Source organism: Harmonia axyridis, chromosome 5 (assembly GCF_914767665.1).
Source record: "Harmonia axyridis chromosome 5, icHarAxyr1.1, whole genome shotgun sequence".
Lineage (NCBI taxonomy): Eukaryota > Metazoa > Arthropoda > Insecta > Coleoptera > Coccinellidae > Harmonia > Harmonia axyridis.
Window position 1 is genome coordinate 40,094,138 of NC_059505.1, and position 17,857 is coordinate 40,111,994.

Genomic DNA, 17,857 nt, shown 5'->3' on the forward strand with positions numbered 1-17,857 from the left:
CAGGAGTCTTGAGTCTAATTGATTGAGTATCCCCATGTGTCCAATCCAGATTCCCATTACATGTCGATCTAATATTCTGTAAGTGCTGTATTTGAAACACCCTGTATATTCCCAAATATTTTCCTCAATGCAGAAGGTATACCATGAGAAACAAAAACTTTCAAATAACACACTACGATGGATTCCACCCCTAAAATCTTCAAGTGTCACATGTGTCACAATTCCATTCTCCAAGCGAATAACATATATCGCTCTTGAGCCCCACAATTCACGTTCATAATAACGAAGGATCGTAGCAGACATTCAGTGCACTGTCTGGAGGCGAAACAGTAATTCCTTCGCTTAGAATAATGAGCCATTAAAACACAGAGGAATAGAAAGCATTACGTTTAACTGTGTATCTTAGTACCACTTTGTTATGCATTTTACTAATTGAGACTAAATTTAACTGCTACGTATAATTGTTATTGCGATTGTGATTGAAACGATTCGAAAATTGTTATTGCGGAATGGTTTGAGATGTGATCGTTTGGAGGCTGATACTGACGTTGCTGATTCAGTAAGGAAGCTTTCGAAAACAACAGAGATATTTACATAGGCGTACAACTTTGCTTCCGTCGTTTTTTTTCCGAAATTCCAGGCTTTATTGTAAAAAACTGGTTATACATGTATGATTCAAAGTATTGTCCATCGCTTTTTTCTCCCATCTAACGAGCAGCGTACGAATCCCGCGTTGAAAAAACTGATCATCTTTTGAAGCGATCAACGAATCGATCCAAATATTTTCTTCTTCATAAGACCGGTCACCCAGGCCTTGCGCCATTGATAGAAACAACTGATAGTCCGAGGTAGCAACGTCTAGAGAATCCGTGAACCGTGAATATTATGTTTGGAAGCATTGCCGGGATATTCCCATGATTTTCTGCGCTTGGGATTATCGTAATGAACCCATTTTTCGTCTCCAGTCACAATGCGAAGCAGAAATCCCTTCCATCTTTGCCTCGCAAGCAGCTGTTCACAAGTAAACAAAATACATATCTCGGCTTCAACTCCTACGGCACCCAAGTTTCTTGTTTCTGAATCATTCCCATGACTTTCAGGCGTTTTGAAATGGCTTGTTGCGTCACTTCCAATGATCCTGCCAATTCTTGTTCCGTTTGACACGAGTCTTGATCAAGTAATGCCTCCAATTCTGCATCTTCGAAAACCTTCTTTCTTCCACCGCCATGCTGGTCTTAGATGTCAAAATCACCGATCTTGAAGCGTTGAAACCACTCTCGGCACGTTCTTTCACTAATAGCGGCCTCACCATAGGTATTTGAGAGCATTCAATGAGCCTCAGCCGCAGATTTCTTCATACAAAAGCAGAAAATTGAAACCTCCCGCAAATGACGAGAATTTGGCTCGTAGGCTGACATGTTTAATCGAAAATAACTTTATGATGCAGACACAAATCGACTAATATTTCGATGGCGATATGTTTATAAATACCTAAGGTATGACACCTACGATCTATTTATTTCGACTATCACTTACCACTACAATCATCTATTGCAAAACGGCGGAAGCAAAGTTGTATGTTCACCTAATAATAACACAAGACAGAAATATTGTTGGAATTAATTCTTCATTATTAAAATCTTGTAGATAATTGCCGGCATAACTTTACCACAACTTGGAGTTATCGAAGTTAGTTGGAATTTGATAGTTATACTCCTCAAAGTTCTGGAGATACCAAATTTCAAACATCAATTTTTTTTATTCGAACATAAACTTGTGTTTACACATTTTTTTTCTATTCTTCTGATGAAACAGGCCTCGAGATCAACAGCATCGTGCCCTCAGGACCTTTAATCCTGTCCATAACTTCACTGTGAGGTCTGGAAACTCCACGAAATCAAATATTTGAACTGGCAGTTCTGAATTAAAATACGGAGTCGTTGTTCGATTTATAAATAAATCTAATTTCGCCTTTCGTATTTACATGGGAAACTTCTGATGAAGTGAATTAGAACAATAATTCAAGTAAAGAAAACAAATATCGTAGGAGGCTAGGTCTGATTTTATTGCTTGAGTCTAGTGAACTATCGATCGGTTCTATTGAAGTCGAGAAAGATGTAACTTGGATTTTGGATTGGATAGGTCGTAAAGGGACCTGATCCAGATAGTTTTTTTGAAAATGTTTCTGGGGATAAGCTTGATATTGATCATAGAGTAATAAAGAGGGAGTATACGCAATTTTTACATGTCCCCAATATGGTTAGATTACGTTGTCGGATTGTGATATTTGAAAATATATCACAATCCAATATACATTAAAATTGTGGATCACAATTTTACTATATCATTATGAATGTATATTATATTGAATGAAATATATTTATTTGATTGATTCCCGATTAAATATGCAAATTTGAATATTTGGAATCCGATATTTTTCCTTATTGTCCAATTTATAATAAGCAGAATATTTATTGTTTTCTGTATCTACCTGCTGAAATCCAAGGTTTGGCAACTTTTGCTCTCCTAGTGTCCTCGGTTGTTTCACGTCGTTTGGCACGCTTGAAGTTTGTTTTCTGAATTTCTGATATGTTTAGGTATTTATTTCAATATATTTTGAGTTAATATTAAACGTTGATTCCCTATGGGACATAAGAAGTGCGTTCTTTGTGGAAAAACTCGCGAATTGAGTGAAATATCGTATCACTGATATGTTTTCATTTCCGCGCGCTTCATGTCAAATTTGATAGTTCATGTTGGGGACAAAATTTGTTTATGGAGAATGACATATGCTCCCTCTATCTATGTTTATTACTCTTATATATTTATCTCCAGTCCGCTTCAAAGATAATTGCAATTGATCTTTTTGAAGCAACGCATTTGTGACATTCACTAGGTATGCACAGGGGGTGCCCAAGTTATCTGTGGCATAATTTGACAAGTTCATTCTACGGGCAATTTTCAACCAAAATGTTGCTATTGAGTATATACCATTCATCTTTCGTTGTGAAGTTATTCAAGATTCTAATATTTTTTGAAGTTCCACAATTTTTTCACTAAAAACATATCAGTACAACCATCTTGATCAAAATGTATTGTACGCGATTGAAAAGAGCGGAAATTTCTCCTTGAATTAAGGTTTCCGATTATGACTTAACCACTTTCGCAACATGGGGTTGAGCATTGCTGTAAAATCACTTTATCATGTCTCTCTTTGTATTACGGCCGTTTGTCATTCAATGCTCGGCTCAAACGCATTAATTGCTTTCGATAACGATGACCTGTGATTGTTTCAGTCGGTTCTAAGAACTCTTTGTACACTAGGCCGAGCTGGTCCCACCAAATACTGAACATGACCTTGGAATCGTGAATATTCGGTTTTGCCGTCGAAGTGGAAGCATGGCTGGGATTTCCCCTAGATTTTCTGCGCTTGGGATTATCGTAATGAATCCATTTTTCGTCTCCAGTCATAATGCGATGCAGAAATCCCTTCCATCTTTACCTTGCAAGCAGCTATTCACAAGCAAGCAAACGCCGTTCAACATATATTTGCTTCAACTTGTACGGCACCCAATTTTCTTTCTTCTGAATCATTCCCATGACTTGAAATATCTTGTTGCGTCACTCCCAATGATCCTGCCAATTCTTGTTGCGTTTGACACGAGTCTTGATCAAGTAACTTCTCCAATTCTGCATTTCCGAAAACCTTCTCTTTTCTACCACCATGCTGGTCTTCGAATTCAAAATCGCCGTTCTTGGAGCGTTGAACCACTTTCAGCACGTTATTTCATTAAGAGCGGCATCCATTAGTTTTTGAGAGCATTCGATAATCATCAGCCACAGATTTCATCATATTGAAGCAGAAATTTATCTTAGATTTATCTTAAAATATGATAACTGTTTTTTTATATAAAAACTAAACCTTTTATTGGAAAACCGTTCATAAAGCCAATATCGGACCATAATTTAAGATTCTGCAGAATCCCAAAAATTCCTCCAAACACAATACGACTAACCCAGAAAGAAAATCAGCTGTGCAGCATCAATATTCGTGTCGACAACAAATAATAGACGATAAATACCAAGGACGAAACAAAGACAGGAGCCACCAACTGGACAGTTTAATTTTACTCTCTATTATATGCACAAGTTATTTATATGTTTACCAGCCGTCGTGATTACCACAGTTAATAAGGAACTTGTCACATCACCGAGTCATTTCTCATGTCAGGAATCCGACTCTTCTGTTCTGGAAACTTCAACAAAACCTTCGTTAAACGATCCTAAAGTTCGATTTCTACATTGTAACTCCGAAACTGTTGATGCAATCGGGAGATTAGGGATAGATGGCGACAGCCCGAACTTTGACATGTTTTGGCGACGAATAGATCGATAGAAATCAATCTTGCAGGTTGTTTGGAAATTGGGAGATAAAAATACATGTTGCGATGGATTGAGATGAATTCTGGTGGAGTTATTTGGGGCAACTTGTAACTGTACGGTTTATTTTACTGCGATAATAAACCTTTGGCATCTAACAGCCGGAAGATTTTTTACTGTTCCGCCAGGATTCGAATGGATAATGTTATACTTAAAGCAGTCACGTATAAGTTTTGAACTTTACGTGAAAGTCGATTGTTTTAGACAATGTATGCATCTTCAACGGAAAGCTGCAGGACCACACTCTTCTATGGGATTTTCTAATTACCATTCGTATCACTCGTATTCTTCAGTGCTCCAATTCAGAAACACATTGTATATTCAATCCAAAAATGCCATACCATAAAGCAACTGGCCAGAGGAAATAAGGTGACTCTACTATGGGTACCAGGGCACTGTGGGTTTGAAGGAAATGAAAGAGCGGATGAACTTGCAAAAAGTGCATCAAGGTTAAGACCTGCTGGACCTGAGCCTTTCTGTGGGATAGGAAAAGACCAATACAAAGCTGCGGTCCAGCTATGGGAGTTGAACAGTAAGACAATCCACTGGACTAACACTCCTAGACTTGCTCAGGCAAAGAAATTCGTGAAGATTTCACCTACCTACGCCAAAAAGCTCCTGAAGCTGTCGCGAGCAGAGCTTCGGGTGATGATGGGACTGCTGACGGGGCACTGTCGGTACAAACATCATTTGTACCGTATGGGAAAGTCAGCAGACGAGATTTGCAGGCTCTGTGGATCGGAAGCAGAAACAGCCGAACACTTGTTATGCAAGTGTCCGGAGCTGGCTGGCCTAAGAACCATTCACATGGGTAAGCCGGTCCTGGATACCAGAGAGGTAACGGCCAAGACCCCTAAGGAGGTTGTCAATTTTATTAACTTCCTTGACGACCTCCCTGGGTTTCTATGAATGAGAGTAGGGTAGTGAACAAAATATCTGCATGGTCGCAGTTCCCGGAAGGCTTACCGAACCAAAACGACCTTAGTTCAAATAATAATAATAATAATAATCCAAAAATGCCGCTCAAATGTATGAACTTGAGTATTGTAAATTTGAAGGGGGTTTCATTGCACTGTGACCTTATGGTCTATTGTGCTTCCATCAGAGTTGTTCTAGTCATCAGTCGTCGGTAGTCTACTGTAGTGTCTGAGATGGCTTCAAGAAGGTTCCTTCCTAACATCAACTAGTCCCTTGTCCAAAGCATATTTTGCGCTGGCTAGCGATGGCGAGGCATTCCTTCACCAGGTGATACAGAGTTTCTTACTCCTCCCAGCAGAATCTGCTCTTGTCGTTTTTGCTACACTCATTCCTGTAAGGAATCCAGTGAGGCATATTCTTGCTAATATCCAGAAACTTTAAAGGTCTTGCAGTATCGAAGTTTCAAAGAAATTTTTCGGAATTATGCAACCCAGGAATGCACCAAGGAAAGAAATTTGGTTCCAATGAAGAAGTGATAGCTAATGTTTGGAGAAAAAGACTAACTTTTCTATAGAAAAGTCAGAGGAGTATTGTACCGCTCTTAAAAGTTACTATGTTAACAAATAAAGTCGAATTTTTGAGGAAAATTTTTTTTTACTCTTCAGATCAAATGAAATATTATGTGTAGTGATCCTTATTACTCATGTACTTATTTATATGCAGAAATTAAGATACAATTGTTCCGTATCACCGTCTTGAACTCACTTTTTTTTTTCAGGCAAAGCTGTTCCATTTGTAGAACTGACAGTGGCGCACGCTTCGGTCCTTACAATTCTAGCTATAAGTTTCGAAAGATATTACGCCATATGCAAGCCACTGAAGGCCAGTTATATCTGTACGAAAGCCAGGGCGTCTCTAATATGTCTACTTGCTTGGATTATTGCAGCTGTCTTCACCAGGTGAGTTTTTCGTTTTTGGTCTATGCATGTTTGTTCGATTGTCTGGTGTATATTTCTGCAAGAATTAGTAAAACATTCCCCAAATTATCATATATGAATCGATGATAGGAGTTGTAGCTTTCGACTGGTGAGGTTTGGTGTGAAAATTAAATTAAATTAAAAAAAAATTTGATAAACATAATTTATTATCAAGTTCAATTTTAAGTATTCATCGAGTATTTCCATAATAAAGATAGATAGAGGGAGTATACGCAATTTTTTAATGTCCCCAACATGGTTCGATTACGTTGTCGGATTGTGATATATTTTCAAATCCTCATTTACTATATCATTATGAATGTATATTATATTGAAGGAAATATATTTATTTTAGTGATTCCCGATTATATATGCAAATTTGAGTATTTGGAATCCGATATTTTTCCTAAATGTCAAATTAATAATAAGCAGAATATTTATTATTTTCTGTATCCACCTACTGAAATCCTAGGTTTGGAAACTTTTGCTCTCCTAGTATCATCCGTTGTTGCACGTCGTTTGGCGCGCTTGAAGTTTGTTTTCTGAATATCTGATATATTCAGGTATTCATTTCAATATATTTTGAGTTAATCTGAAACGTTGATTCACTATGGGACATAAGAAGTGAGTTCTTTGTGGATAAACTCGCGAATTGAGTGAAATATCGTATCACTGATTTGTTTTCATTTCCGCGCTCTTCATGTCAAATTTGATAGTTGTTGAAGACAAAATTTGCTTACTGAAAATGACATGCTCCCTCTATCTGTGTTTATTACTCTGAGAGTATTTCAAAACAGTTGTAATCGTTCAACAACTGTCACCAAAGATAGTTTGAGATGTCAAAAACGTGGATACCAACTGCATAACGAAAAATTTAGGAGAACTAATCGCAAAATTCCTTATTTTTTCATCAAACCCCGTAGATCTCTAACCAATGTTGACAGAATGTGCGAAATTACCTTTTACCAAGCTACAGAACATCATTATGACTTTGATAGAAGGGGCAGTAACCTACTGATTGTTGCAATATACACCCGATATCGAAAAAGGTGTACAAATGGCACATAAAAAGTGATCACCATCATTAGCGGCATATAATGATACCCTTCGTCCAATAAACGCAATACAGAGGAATGGCAGAAGGCACTCTGTTTATGCACAACCTTTTCCGACTAACTAAATTGCGTAGAAGTTAGCAGATTCTGCTTGAATTTTGAAAATTATGTCTCACACCACTGTTTTTGATCATAGCATAACTCTGCTCGTTTTTATCCAAATACTGACCGTTCATAAATATGGTATTGTGGAAACTAGGGATTCACGGCTTGGCTTTATTTTCAAGCTATATGGCTTGAGCTTGACTTGACTTCAAATCAAGATGTGATATAAATATGTAGAAGGAAATCTGTAGTAGACTATGAGGTTATCCATGTGAAAGAAGTGGTAGAAGAAAATCAATACCAGATCATAAGTAGGGATTCACGGCTTGGCTTGATTTTCAAGCTACTTGGCTTGAGCTTGACTTGATTTCAAGTCAAGTAGTAGTTTTCCAATCTCAAGTAAAGTCAAGTATTTATTTATCGAGTACTTGAATCATATCAAGCTACTTGATTTTTAGCAGTTTTATTGTGTGGTGTCACATCAATAAAAAAATTATGAAAAGAGAAGGAACCTTGCAAAAAACACTTTTTTTATTGTATAAAAGAACCGAAAATATCAACTCTCCTGAAATAGAAACATAAATTAAATCACTATAAATCATTACGAAATAAAAAATAATGAAAACAAAGTTTCTTAATATTGAGAAACCTCTAGGCTTTGTTTGATTTCATAATTTTCTATCCAGGATCTAAGACACATGAAGCATCTTATAGATTTGTCGCCTAACCTATTGCGGGTTTTTGTAATTGTGAGAGCAGCTCTGTAAAATTGTCTTTCAACAGGAGCTGAAGATGCTGGCGTTGATAAATAATCCTTGGCCGTTTTGGCCAAGTTTGAAAAAATATTTCTGAAATTACCAAAATCTACCAATAGATTTCATAGAAATGTGAGAAAACTACTAATAAAGTCACGTGCGACGTGTGCATCAAGCTCAAGTAATATCAAGTAGCTTTGTAACAAGTCAAGCAATAAATATCTAAAATCAAGTCAAGCCAAGCTCAAGTATGTAATTTTTCACGAGTTTGATTTTCAAGTCAAGTAGTTGGTTAAAATGTCAAGCTACTTGGCTTGATGAATCCCTACCTCGAATAGACAAGGAAATAGGCATCAAATAAGCACGAAATAGGCTTGGTAAAATTCTATCCTCCAACACAACAATCCTACCTTCACCATTGAACTCAAAATGACACTTGGAAATGCTGAAACGTTATGTCATTTGTCAACAAGAAACGTCAAAAACCATAGAATATTATCGATTAACCTACAAATTTCGATCAGATTGCTCAGAAACGCGGTGTGCGTTTCCCTAAGAGCAGCCGTATTATGTGTAGGATCGTGCTCCGAGATCATAATTGTTTATACCGACCTTTTGTAATAGCAAAGACTCCTCCAAATTTCCTGGGGGAGTTTTCGAATAAAAATTCGTATGCAAATAACCCCGTTACACAATAAATTCCAAGGTTTTCTGTACCACACTGTACCCAACAAACGAGGAAAGATAGAAAAAGACGCAGACTTGAATTGTTACGAGAAGGAAATGATGGTGGTCACTTGTTGTAGTTTATTGTAGGGAACCTAATTTTTTTTTTGGCTGTAAAACCGCTTCGGTGCATGCGTTTGAGATGGAGGTGTTTCTTTTAGTTTCAAGGAATGTTCTTTCACCTTTCACACTGTACACTACGTTATTGTTTCCGGTTTCAGTTGATTTATTATTCTGTTCACATTGCTTTTGAACTATTATTAAACCCTTTTTTAATGTAGGTGACTATATATCATATAAAACAAGGTTAGTTGCACCATTTATAACTCAGACACTGGTCAGATTATTATGATCTTTGATTTGATTGATTTTTCTTCATGAAATAGCAAAATAACTATTAATAGAAAAATCAAAAAAAAAAAAGAAAATCAAAAATAATAAAATTAAAATAATACTTAATGTAATAAAAATACCATGGCCTCGTCCGAATATTATGGTACAAATTTTCTTTCATTGTTTATTTCACATCAATGGCACTTATGGTTCGATACGAATTTTCTTTCACTATTTTTCCACATAAATGACACTTATGGTCTCACACAAATCTTCTTTCACCATTTTTTCCACATCTATCGCCCCTATAGTCCAGTTCGAATTTTTCGTCACTACTTTTTCACATCAATGGCACTTATGGTCTCGTACAAATTGTTTTTCACTATTTTTGACATCAATGTCACTTATGTCCATAAGACCATTATCAATGGTCTTATGGACTACGAATTTTCATTAATAATTTTTTCACAAAAATGGCACTTATGGTCTCGTACAAATCTTCTTTCACTATTTTTTCACATCCATGGCCCTCTTAGTCTCCTACGATGTTTTTCTCACTATTTTTTTCACATCAATGGTCCAGTACAAATTTTCCTTCACTATTTTTTCACATCAATGGCACTTGTAGTCTCGTATGAATTTTTTCTAATTATTTTTTCATATCAATGACCTTTATAGACTAGTACGAATTTTCATTCACTATTTTTTCACAAAAACGGCACCTATGGTCTCGTACAAATCTTCTTTTACTATTTTTTCACATCCATGGCCCTTTTAGTCTCCTACGATTTTTTCTCACTATTTTTTTCACATCATTGTTCCAGTACGAATTTTCACTATTTTTTCAGATCACTGGCATTTTCGTTCACTATTTTTCTCACATTAATGTCACTTATGGTTCCGTACGAATTCACATCAATGACACTTATGGTCTTGTACGAATTTTTGTCGCTATTTTTTAACATCAATAGCATTTATGTTCACGTCCGAATATTTCTAACATTTTGTGATTTATGGAAATGAGGAAATTTTCTTTTTTAGCCTATGGTAGAATCTAAAATGTCTAGAAATTCTAGTGTGTCCCCCTAGATTTGGTAAAATCATTCTAAATTGGCCCAGATAAAAAAATGTCATCTACGAAAAACGTTCTTCTAGCCTGAACGGAAACAAAAAAGTCTCCTGAACTTCCCGAATACCCCCTGTACTCTCGAAATTCTCTTCGCAGACAGATAGACCCTCTCGAACGATTAACTTCAGCATATTCATGCCCACCTTCTCTTCCATGGCGTAAAAAGGAACGGAAGAAATGTCTAAAGGTGCCACACTCGGCAAACGTCCCTAGCAATGAGTTCTTGGCACCCCATCACAGACTGCTCGAGGGTCGATAGCCTCATTTTCCTTAAAGGGAGGGAATTAACTGACTTAGTCAGGATGCATTTCGCGAATGCTGTCGGTATAATTGAAAGCGGTTCGATTTCTTCCTAAGAGAAGATTTCCCGTTGTTCTTGGTCCGATTACGTCGGAAAATAAATGCGTTAAAGGGGGACATACACTACAGGATTTATAATCGGTGTTTTTTAAGAGCTTGAAAACTTGAAATAATAATACGAAACAGAAATTTGTATCATTCTCAACTGTCAAACAATCATCGAAACTTCACAAAAGCTAAAAAAACACCTGTTATAGGTGGTCTGAATTTGTGTATCGAGGTATGTAACTGAGAAATATCGTTACTTTGAATTCCTATATTGTTGTTAATTATGTAAAGCAATCGTTGTATACTATTCAAACCCATTTCTATGGATAAAGGAGACTCTCTGTTGGCTTTCTCGCAGATTTTGGAGGATTTACATTCAAGACGGCATTATCTTGGATCGCAGATTCAATCTATTCTGTTGAAAGCAAGAGTATTATACTGTTGTTGCTACAGTTATTCCTTCAATTAAAGAATGAATGGGTGACAAATTGAATCGAAGCAAGGTGGAATTCAATTTGGAATTTCAGATCGTATAGATTTGAGGGTATAATCGAAGGTTTATTCTATTATTTGAATGTTGATTGAGAGAATTGAGCTGTGCGTTCGCCTTATAAGGCAGCAGATTATGAATTAGATTGGATTTGTAGCTCGCTATAACATCCTGTAGATTTGCATTCGAAATTAGTATATCACATGATGAAAACTTTGAATTAGAATATCTATGCCGAATTTGAGTTAAATGTCTTGTGAAGGGAAGGAAGGTGTTGAGAAAAAACTTGAAAAAAAAAACCAAAACTGTATATAGAAGAGAAAGCGTTTGCGGGCCAAGTTTATAGGACTTTTTTCCTTAAAATGATCCGAAGAATCTGTCATTTTTGTTTGTACCTTCAATTTTGGAGCACCCTGGATAGTTCTGTCGATTTCAGTCTTCGAGTTTCACATGGAAAACCCCATAGAGTAATAAACATAGATAGAGGGAGTATACGTAATTTTTACATGTCCCCAACATGGTTAGATCACCTTGTCGGATTGTGATATATTTCCAAATCCACAATTTTACTATATCATTATCAATGTATATTATATTGAATGAAATATATTTATTTGACTGATTTCTGATTTAATATGCAAATTTGAATATTTGGAATCCGATATTTTTCCTAATTGTCGAATTTATATTGAGCAGAATATTTATTATTTTCTGTATCTACCTGCTGAAATCCAAGGTTTGGCCACTTTTGCTCTCCTAGTGTCATCGGTCGTTTCACGTCGTTTGTCGCGCTTGAAGTTTGTTTTCTGAATTTCTGATATATTTAAGTATCTATTTCAATATATTTTGAGTTGATATGAAACGTTGATTCACTATGAGACATAATAAGTGCGTTCTTTGTAGACAAACTCGCGAATTGAGTGAAATATCGTATCATTGATGCGTTTTCATTTCCGCTCATTTCATGTCAAATTTGATATGTTGGGGATAAATGTTGCTTACTGAAAATGACATCTCTATCTATGTTTATTGGTCTGAGAAAATCCCTGACGACTTTTGAAGGGACTATCCTTCTTGGATTTTAATGGTATTGGTCCCTCTCCACTTAATTTCCGCATAGTTTCCTATGGCGCTCAAATCGTCCTTCTGTCAATGTCATATTTCGAGGTTAAATCGAAAGTCAATCATCGTTTGACAGAACAAAAGAAAATTTCAAAACGATGCCATCGATTGGTCAATTCTTTGTATAGCGCCATCTTAAGGGAGAAAAGGAAAAGGTACACAACAGTATTTTAGACATCTTAGTTGATAGTTATCATTGGGCTACACTGTTCCCTCTGGCGGAGGAAAAATAGAACTTTTCGATGTTCTTGCCAGTCAAAACATGACGTTGTTATTGCACGTTCGAAAAAAAGAAAAGAATTTTCACAAGAAAATTCCGCAACCATAAAAATCACGGAGTTACCGAACCAGCATGTCTTCGTAACGTTCTACGTCAGTCGATTTCTATATTTGCCCTGCACTTAGGATCTACTAGCACCGTAAGACGATCTCAATTCAATCTCACTCCCAGAGTCTGAAAGATATGCAGCGCGCTCTCGTGTACGTTATTGGTACGTTGTATTTTGCCAGACGGGGTAAATATTTGAGGAAAAGCGGATTTATTATTTTTTCCGGGAAAGCCGGAGCTTGCGGGTAAAAGAGGTGGGGAGGGAGGGAAGTTGGTTGTAGACAGAAAGAACCCTCCTCCGACAATGATATACATTCTGAATAATATTTAATCATTTTCTCGACTTAGTCTCCGTTAGATCTGAAGGAGAAAGTTGTGTTTTTTTTTTTTTGGCCCGTGTAATGAATTCAGATGGACCCGAATTTGTAATTTACGAGGGGGAGAATCTTCTCACGTTTTTACTGTTTCTTTTTTATGATGACGTGTCGTAACTCAATTTTCTACGGGGTGTCCCAAATTCAATATACTACTGTGGAAAGAATGGAATAGAGGGAAATGGCACAAAAGTACTGATACCGGATTTCCTGCAATGTTGAAAAAGCGCAGGAGCTGAATATTGAGAAAATAAGTACGCCACTGACTATTGTATTGACAGAAAATTCAGCTTTTTGGTTTTCCCAAAGCGATTTGGTTGAGATTTGGTACACTTATTTCAAGATATAACGGGTGTTCTTTTTCGAGGTATATAACTTTACGTTGGCATTTCTGTTCAAGATGGCGACCGATTTTACAGCTGTCAAGTGATTTATTCTCAGTTTGGTTTGGCAATTCATCGTAAATAGACGCACGCCTGAACAACGCTTGAAAATAGTGCAATTTTATTTCGAAAATAACGGTTCTGTGCGGAATACGTATCGCGCACTACGTCCATTTTATTTTGTTTAGCGATGAAGCGCACTTCTGGTTGAATGGCTACGTCAACAAACAAAACTGCCGCATTTGGAGTGAAGCTAATCCTCAAGTGTATGTAGAAACACCGTTACATCCAGAAAAACTGACTGTTTGGTGCGCTTTATGGGCTGGTGGAATCATTGGTCCGTACTTCTTCAAAAACGATGATGGCCAGAACGTTACAGTCAATGGTGATCGGTATAGAGCCATGATTACTAACTTTTTCATTCCTGAATTGAACAACCATGATGTCCAGGAGCTGTGGAGACGGCGCAACATATCACACAGCTCGTGCCACAATCGATTTAATGAAAGACACGTTTGGTGACCGCCTAATTTCACGTTTTGGACTTGTGAATTGGCCTCCAAGATCTTGTGATTTAACACCGCTAGACTACTTTCTGTGGGGCTATGTAAAGTCATTGGTCTATGCGGATAAGCCACAAACCCTTGACCATTTGGAAGACAACATTCGCCGTGTTATTGCCGATATACGGCCACAAATGTTGGAAAAACTCATCGAAAATTGGACGTCCAGATTGGACTACATCCGAGCCAGCCGTGGCGGTAATATGCCAGAAATCATATTTAAAATGTAATGCCACAAGATTATCTTGCGGATAAATAATTCATGTCAATGGAATAATCCATCGTTGTTTTATTGCAATTTAAAGTTCTATAGATCTAAAAAAAACACCCTTTACTTAGTTACGTGTCCTTCAAAAGCTTCAGGTTTCATACCACACAACCTACAACGCCAATTAAACGCTATTCTCCATTACAAATCCTTCATTAACAACAAAAGCTCCTTACTGAATACCTTAAGGTTGAATGCAATTCAACTCTTCAGATTGAAAATACCCCCGAATTCTCATTAGCCTCGAGAAACCTCCATAAATCTTGTCGATATGAAAAGATACCCGACGATGTCGTGTTCCTACCAAAGGCATAACTTGCGTCGATAAATATCTCTTAATGAGTGGTCGAAATACAACCACAATAAGAACAGTTTGCGATGCTGTATGAATGTCTGCTATCTACAAAAGCATCTGTATTCGGGATGGCAGAAGACATTCATAACATTCTTACAATTGATTTCGATTATTGGAATCGATTTGGGCCTTGCTTTTTCATGCCAAGGGCGAATGGGAAATATTTGTGGCTTCCTATGCCTTTTTTTTTGGAGAAAATTGAAGACCACCAAGGGGAATCCACGTTCACCCTTAGAATCTAAGGTGGGTATTGCGAGTTAGTCATTTATTTCTCAGGAAAGTTATGTAGATATGAATAATCGGTTTACCGTCTAGACACTCAAGACCCAACTTGACTTTGCTCAGCTGCCAGCTCTTATTAATGTAATTTTCCTTTTTGAGTATAATAGAAAGATGCTGACCTATCAGATGACCCATTTTATTGCTTCTGAATTGGCTTACAGTACTAATTCTAGGTTTCTTCGTCGAAGTAAATGTTTGTGTCCAAAAGTGACCCAAGTAAATACAAAAAATAAATAATACCATAGTAAAGAATTTACCAATAAGAGGTTTTATTTTGGATAGAATCTCATATGGGCAGCTGGCACTTTTGAAACTGTCATCTTTAGACATTTGGAACTAGGTGTTTTTGGGAAACTTTTTTTCTATTTTCTGGTATCTACACTATGCCAAAATTGGGGAAATGTAGTCTTCATAAGATTATCATCAATTATTCCTAAATGTTGTCTTCTGCTCAAGGTTGGTAAAAAACCTTATTATAGGGTAGATACATACATTTATCCCCTCATTTCTCAGAGTAATAAACATAGACAGAGGGAACATATGTCATATTCAGTACGCAAATTTTGTCCCCAACATGAAGTATCAAATTTGACATGAAGGGCGCGGAAATAAAAACATATCAGTGATACGATATTTCACTCAATTCGCGAGTTTCTCCACAAAGAACGCATTTCTTAGGTCCCATAGTGAATCAACGTTTCATATTAGCTCAAAATATATTGAAATAAATACCTAAATGTATCAGACATTCGGAAAACAATCTTCAAGCGCGCCAAACGACGTGAAACAACCGATGACACTAGGAGAGCGAAAGTTGCCAAACCTTGGATTTCAGCAGGTAGATACAGAAAATAATAAATATTCTGCTTATTATAAATTCGACAATTAGGAAAAATATCGGATTCCAAATTTTCGAATTTGAATATTTAATCGGGAATCACTGAAATAAATATATTTCATTCAATATAATATACATTCATAACGATATAATAAAATTATTGATTTGAAAATATATCACAATCCGACAACGTAACCTAACGATGTTGGGGACATGTAAAAATTGCGTATACTCCCTCTATCTATGTTTATTACTCTATGCCTCATTTCTACGTCAATGCCATCCCAAACCCCCAACCATAGAATTTACCAAAATCAATCCAAACCTCCATGCCAATACCACAGAAATAAAACAGCGCGAAGTTTCCGGTTGACCCCCATCTTACTCATGAAGATCACGCACCAGCATGCGAACTTTCTGGACCATCTGTCTCGAGGACGGGTCAAGCCTCCCAAACGTCTCCCGATCTCCTCCAATCTAGCGTGATTGCTTAAAACCACGCCAAACTGAGTAGAGCGCGACAATCTATGATTTTGAGAGGTGGGTGAACGAACTACTAGGAACTGCGACTGGGATGCTGCTAATGTTGCGGAAAATTGCATGCTGATAGTTTGTACGGGAGATTCCGAGTCCTGTTCGTCTTTATAGGGATGCTGTATGTTGATTTGAGTGCTGAGCTTTCGGAAAAGATGTACTGTTATGCGATTGACAGGATTGCTAGTGAAGCTAGCAGATATGAAAGGTTTCTTAGCATAGCACAAATTCAATACCTGTCTTGATTTATTGAATAATTTAGCAGTTATCAGTGCGCAGGTAAAGGGTGTTTTTTTTTTAAGCTATAGAACTTTAAATTGCAATAAAACAACGATGGATTATTCGATTGACATGAATTTTATTTATCCGCAAGATAATCTTGTGTCATTAGATTTTAAATATGATTTCTGGCATATGACCGCCACGGCTGGCTCGGATGTAGTCCAATCTAGACGTCCAATTTTCGATTACTTTCTCCAACATTTGTGGCCGTATATCGGCAATAACACGGCGAATGTTGTCTTCCAAATGGTCAAGGGTTTGTGGCTTATCCGCATAGACCAATGACTTTACATAGCCCCACAGAAAGTAGTCTAGCGGTGTTAAATCACAAGATCTTGGAGGCCAATTCACAGGTCCAAAACGTGAAATTAGGCGGTCACCAAACGTGTCTTTCAATAAATCGATTGTGGCACGAGCTGTGTGACATGTTGCGCCTTCTTGTTAGAACCACAGCTTCTGGACATCATGATTGTTCAATTCAGGAATGAAAAAGTTGGTAATCATGGCTCTATACCGATCACCATTGACTGTAACGTTCTGGCCATCATCGTTTTTGAAGAAATACGGACCAATGATTCCACCAGCCCATAAAGCGCACCAAACAGTCAGTTTTTCTGGATGAAACGGTGTTTCGACATACACTTGAGGATTAGCTTCACTCCAAATGTGGCAGTTTTGTTTGTTGACGTAGACATTCAACCAGAAGTGCGCTCATCGCTAAACAAAATAAAATGCACGTAGTGCGCGATACGTATTCGGCACAGAACCATTATTTTCGAAATAAATATGCACTATTTGCAAGCGTTGAGTCTATTCATGAAGAATTGCCAAACCAAACTGAGAATAAATCACTTGACAGCTGTTAAATCGGTCGCCATCTTGAACATTAATGACAACTTAAAGTTATATACCTCGAAAAAAAAACACCGGTACTATCTATGTTTTACAAAAAAAAAATTAAAATTCAAATAGCTCCTTCTGAGTGTTACAGTTTCTTTGACAGTTAGTACAGTTTACCAACAAAACCTGCGACCTAACACGGTTTTCTCAATCACAAAAATACTTTTAAAACTAAGAAAGTTCTTTATGAAGATACTGTGAAACTTTCAAGTGCTCCTAATTCCAAAGGATTCGAAGTAATAAATAAAAATTTACACTCTGCTAACAAACTTTGTCGAATCACATCAAACACTTCGCGATCATATTAGCGCATCCACCATTTTGCACGTACCTACGATAAAATATCGCATGC

The 17,857-nt window shown here is 37.0% G+C and overlaps 1 protein-coding gene across 4 annotated transcripts in view; it reads left to right on the forward strand.

The window, feature by feature from the left end:
* LOC123679992 (thyrotropin-releasing hormone receptor) overlaps positions 1-17,857 on the forward strand; it is a 117,520-nt gene that overhangs the window by 89,773 nt on the left and 9,890 nt on the right. For all 4 annotated transcript variants that reach the window (XM_045617612.1, XM_045617609.1, XM_045617610.1 and 1 more), the window contains exon 3: positions 6,137-6,317. In XM_045617612.1, coding sequence (XP_045473568.1) covers positions 6,137-6,317 — 181 coding nt within the window. The remainder of the gene's footprint in view (positions 1-6,136; positions 6,318-17,857) is intronic.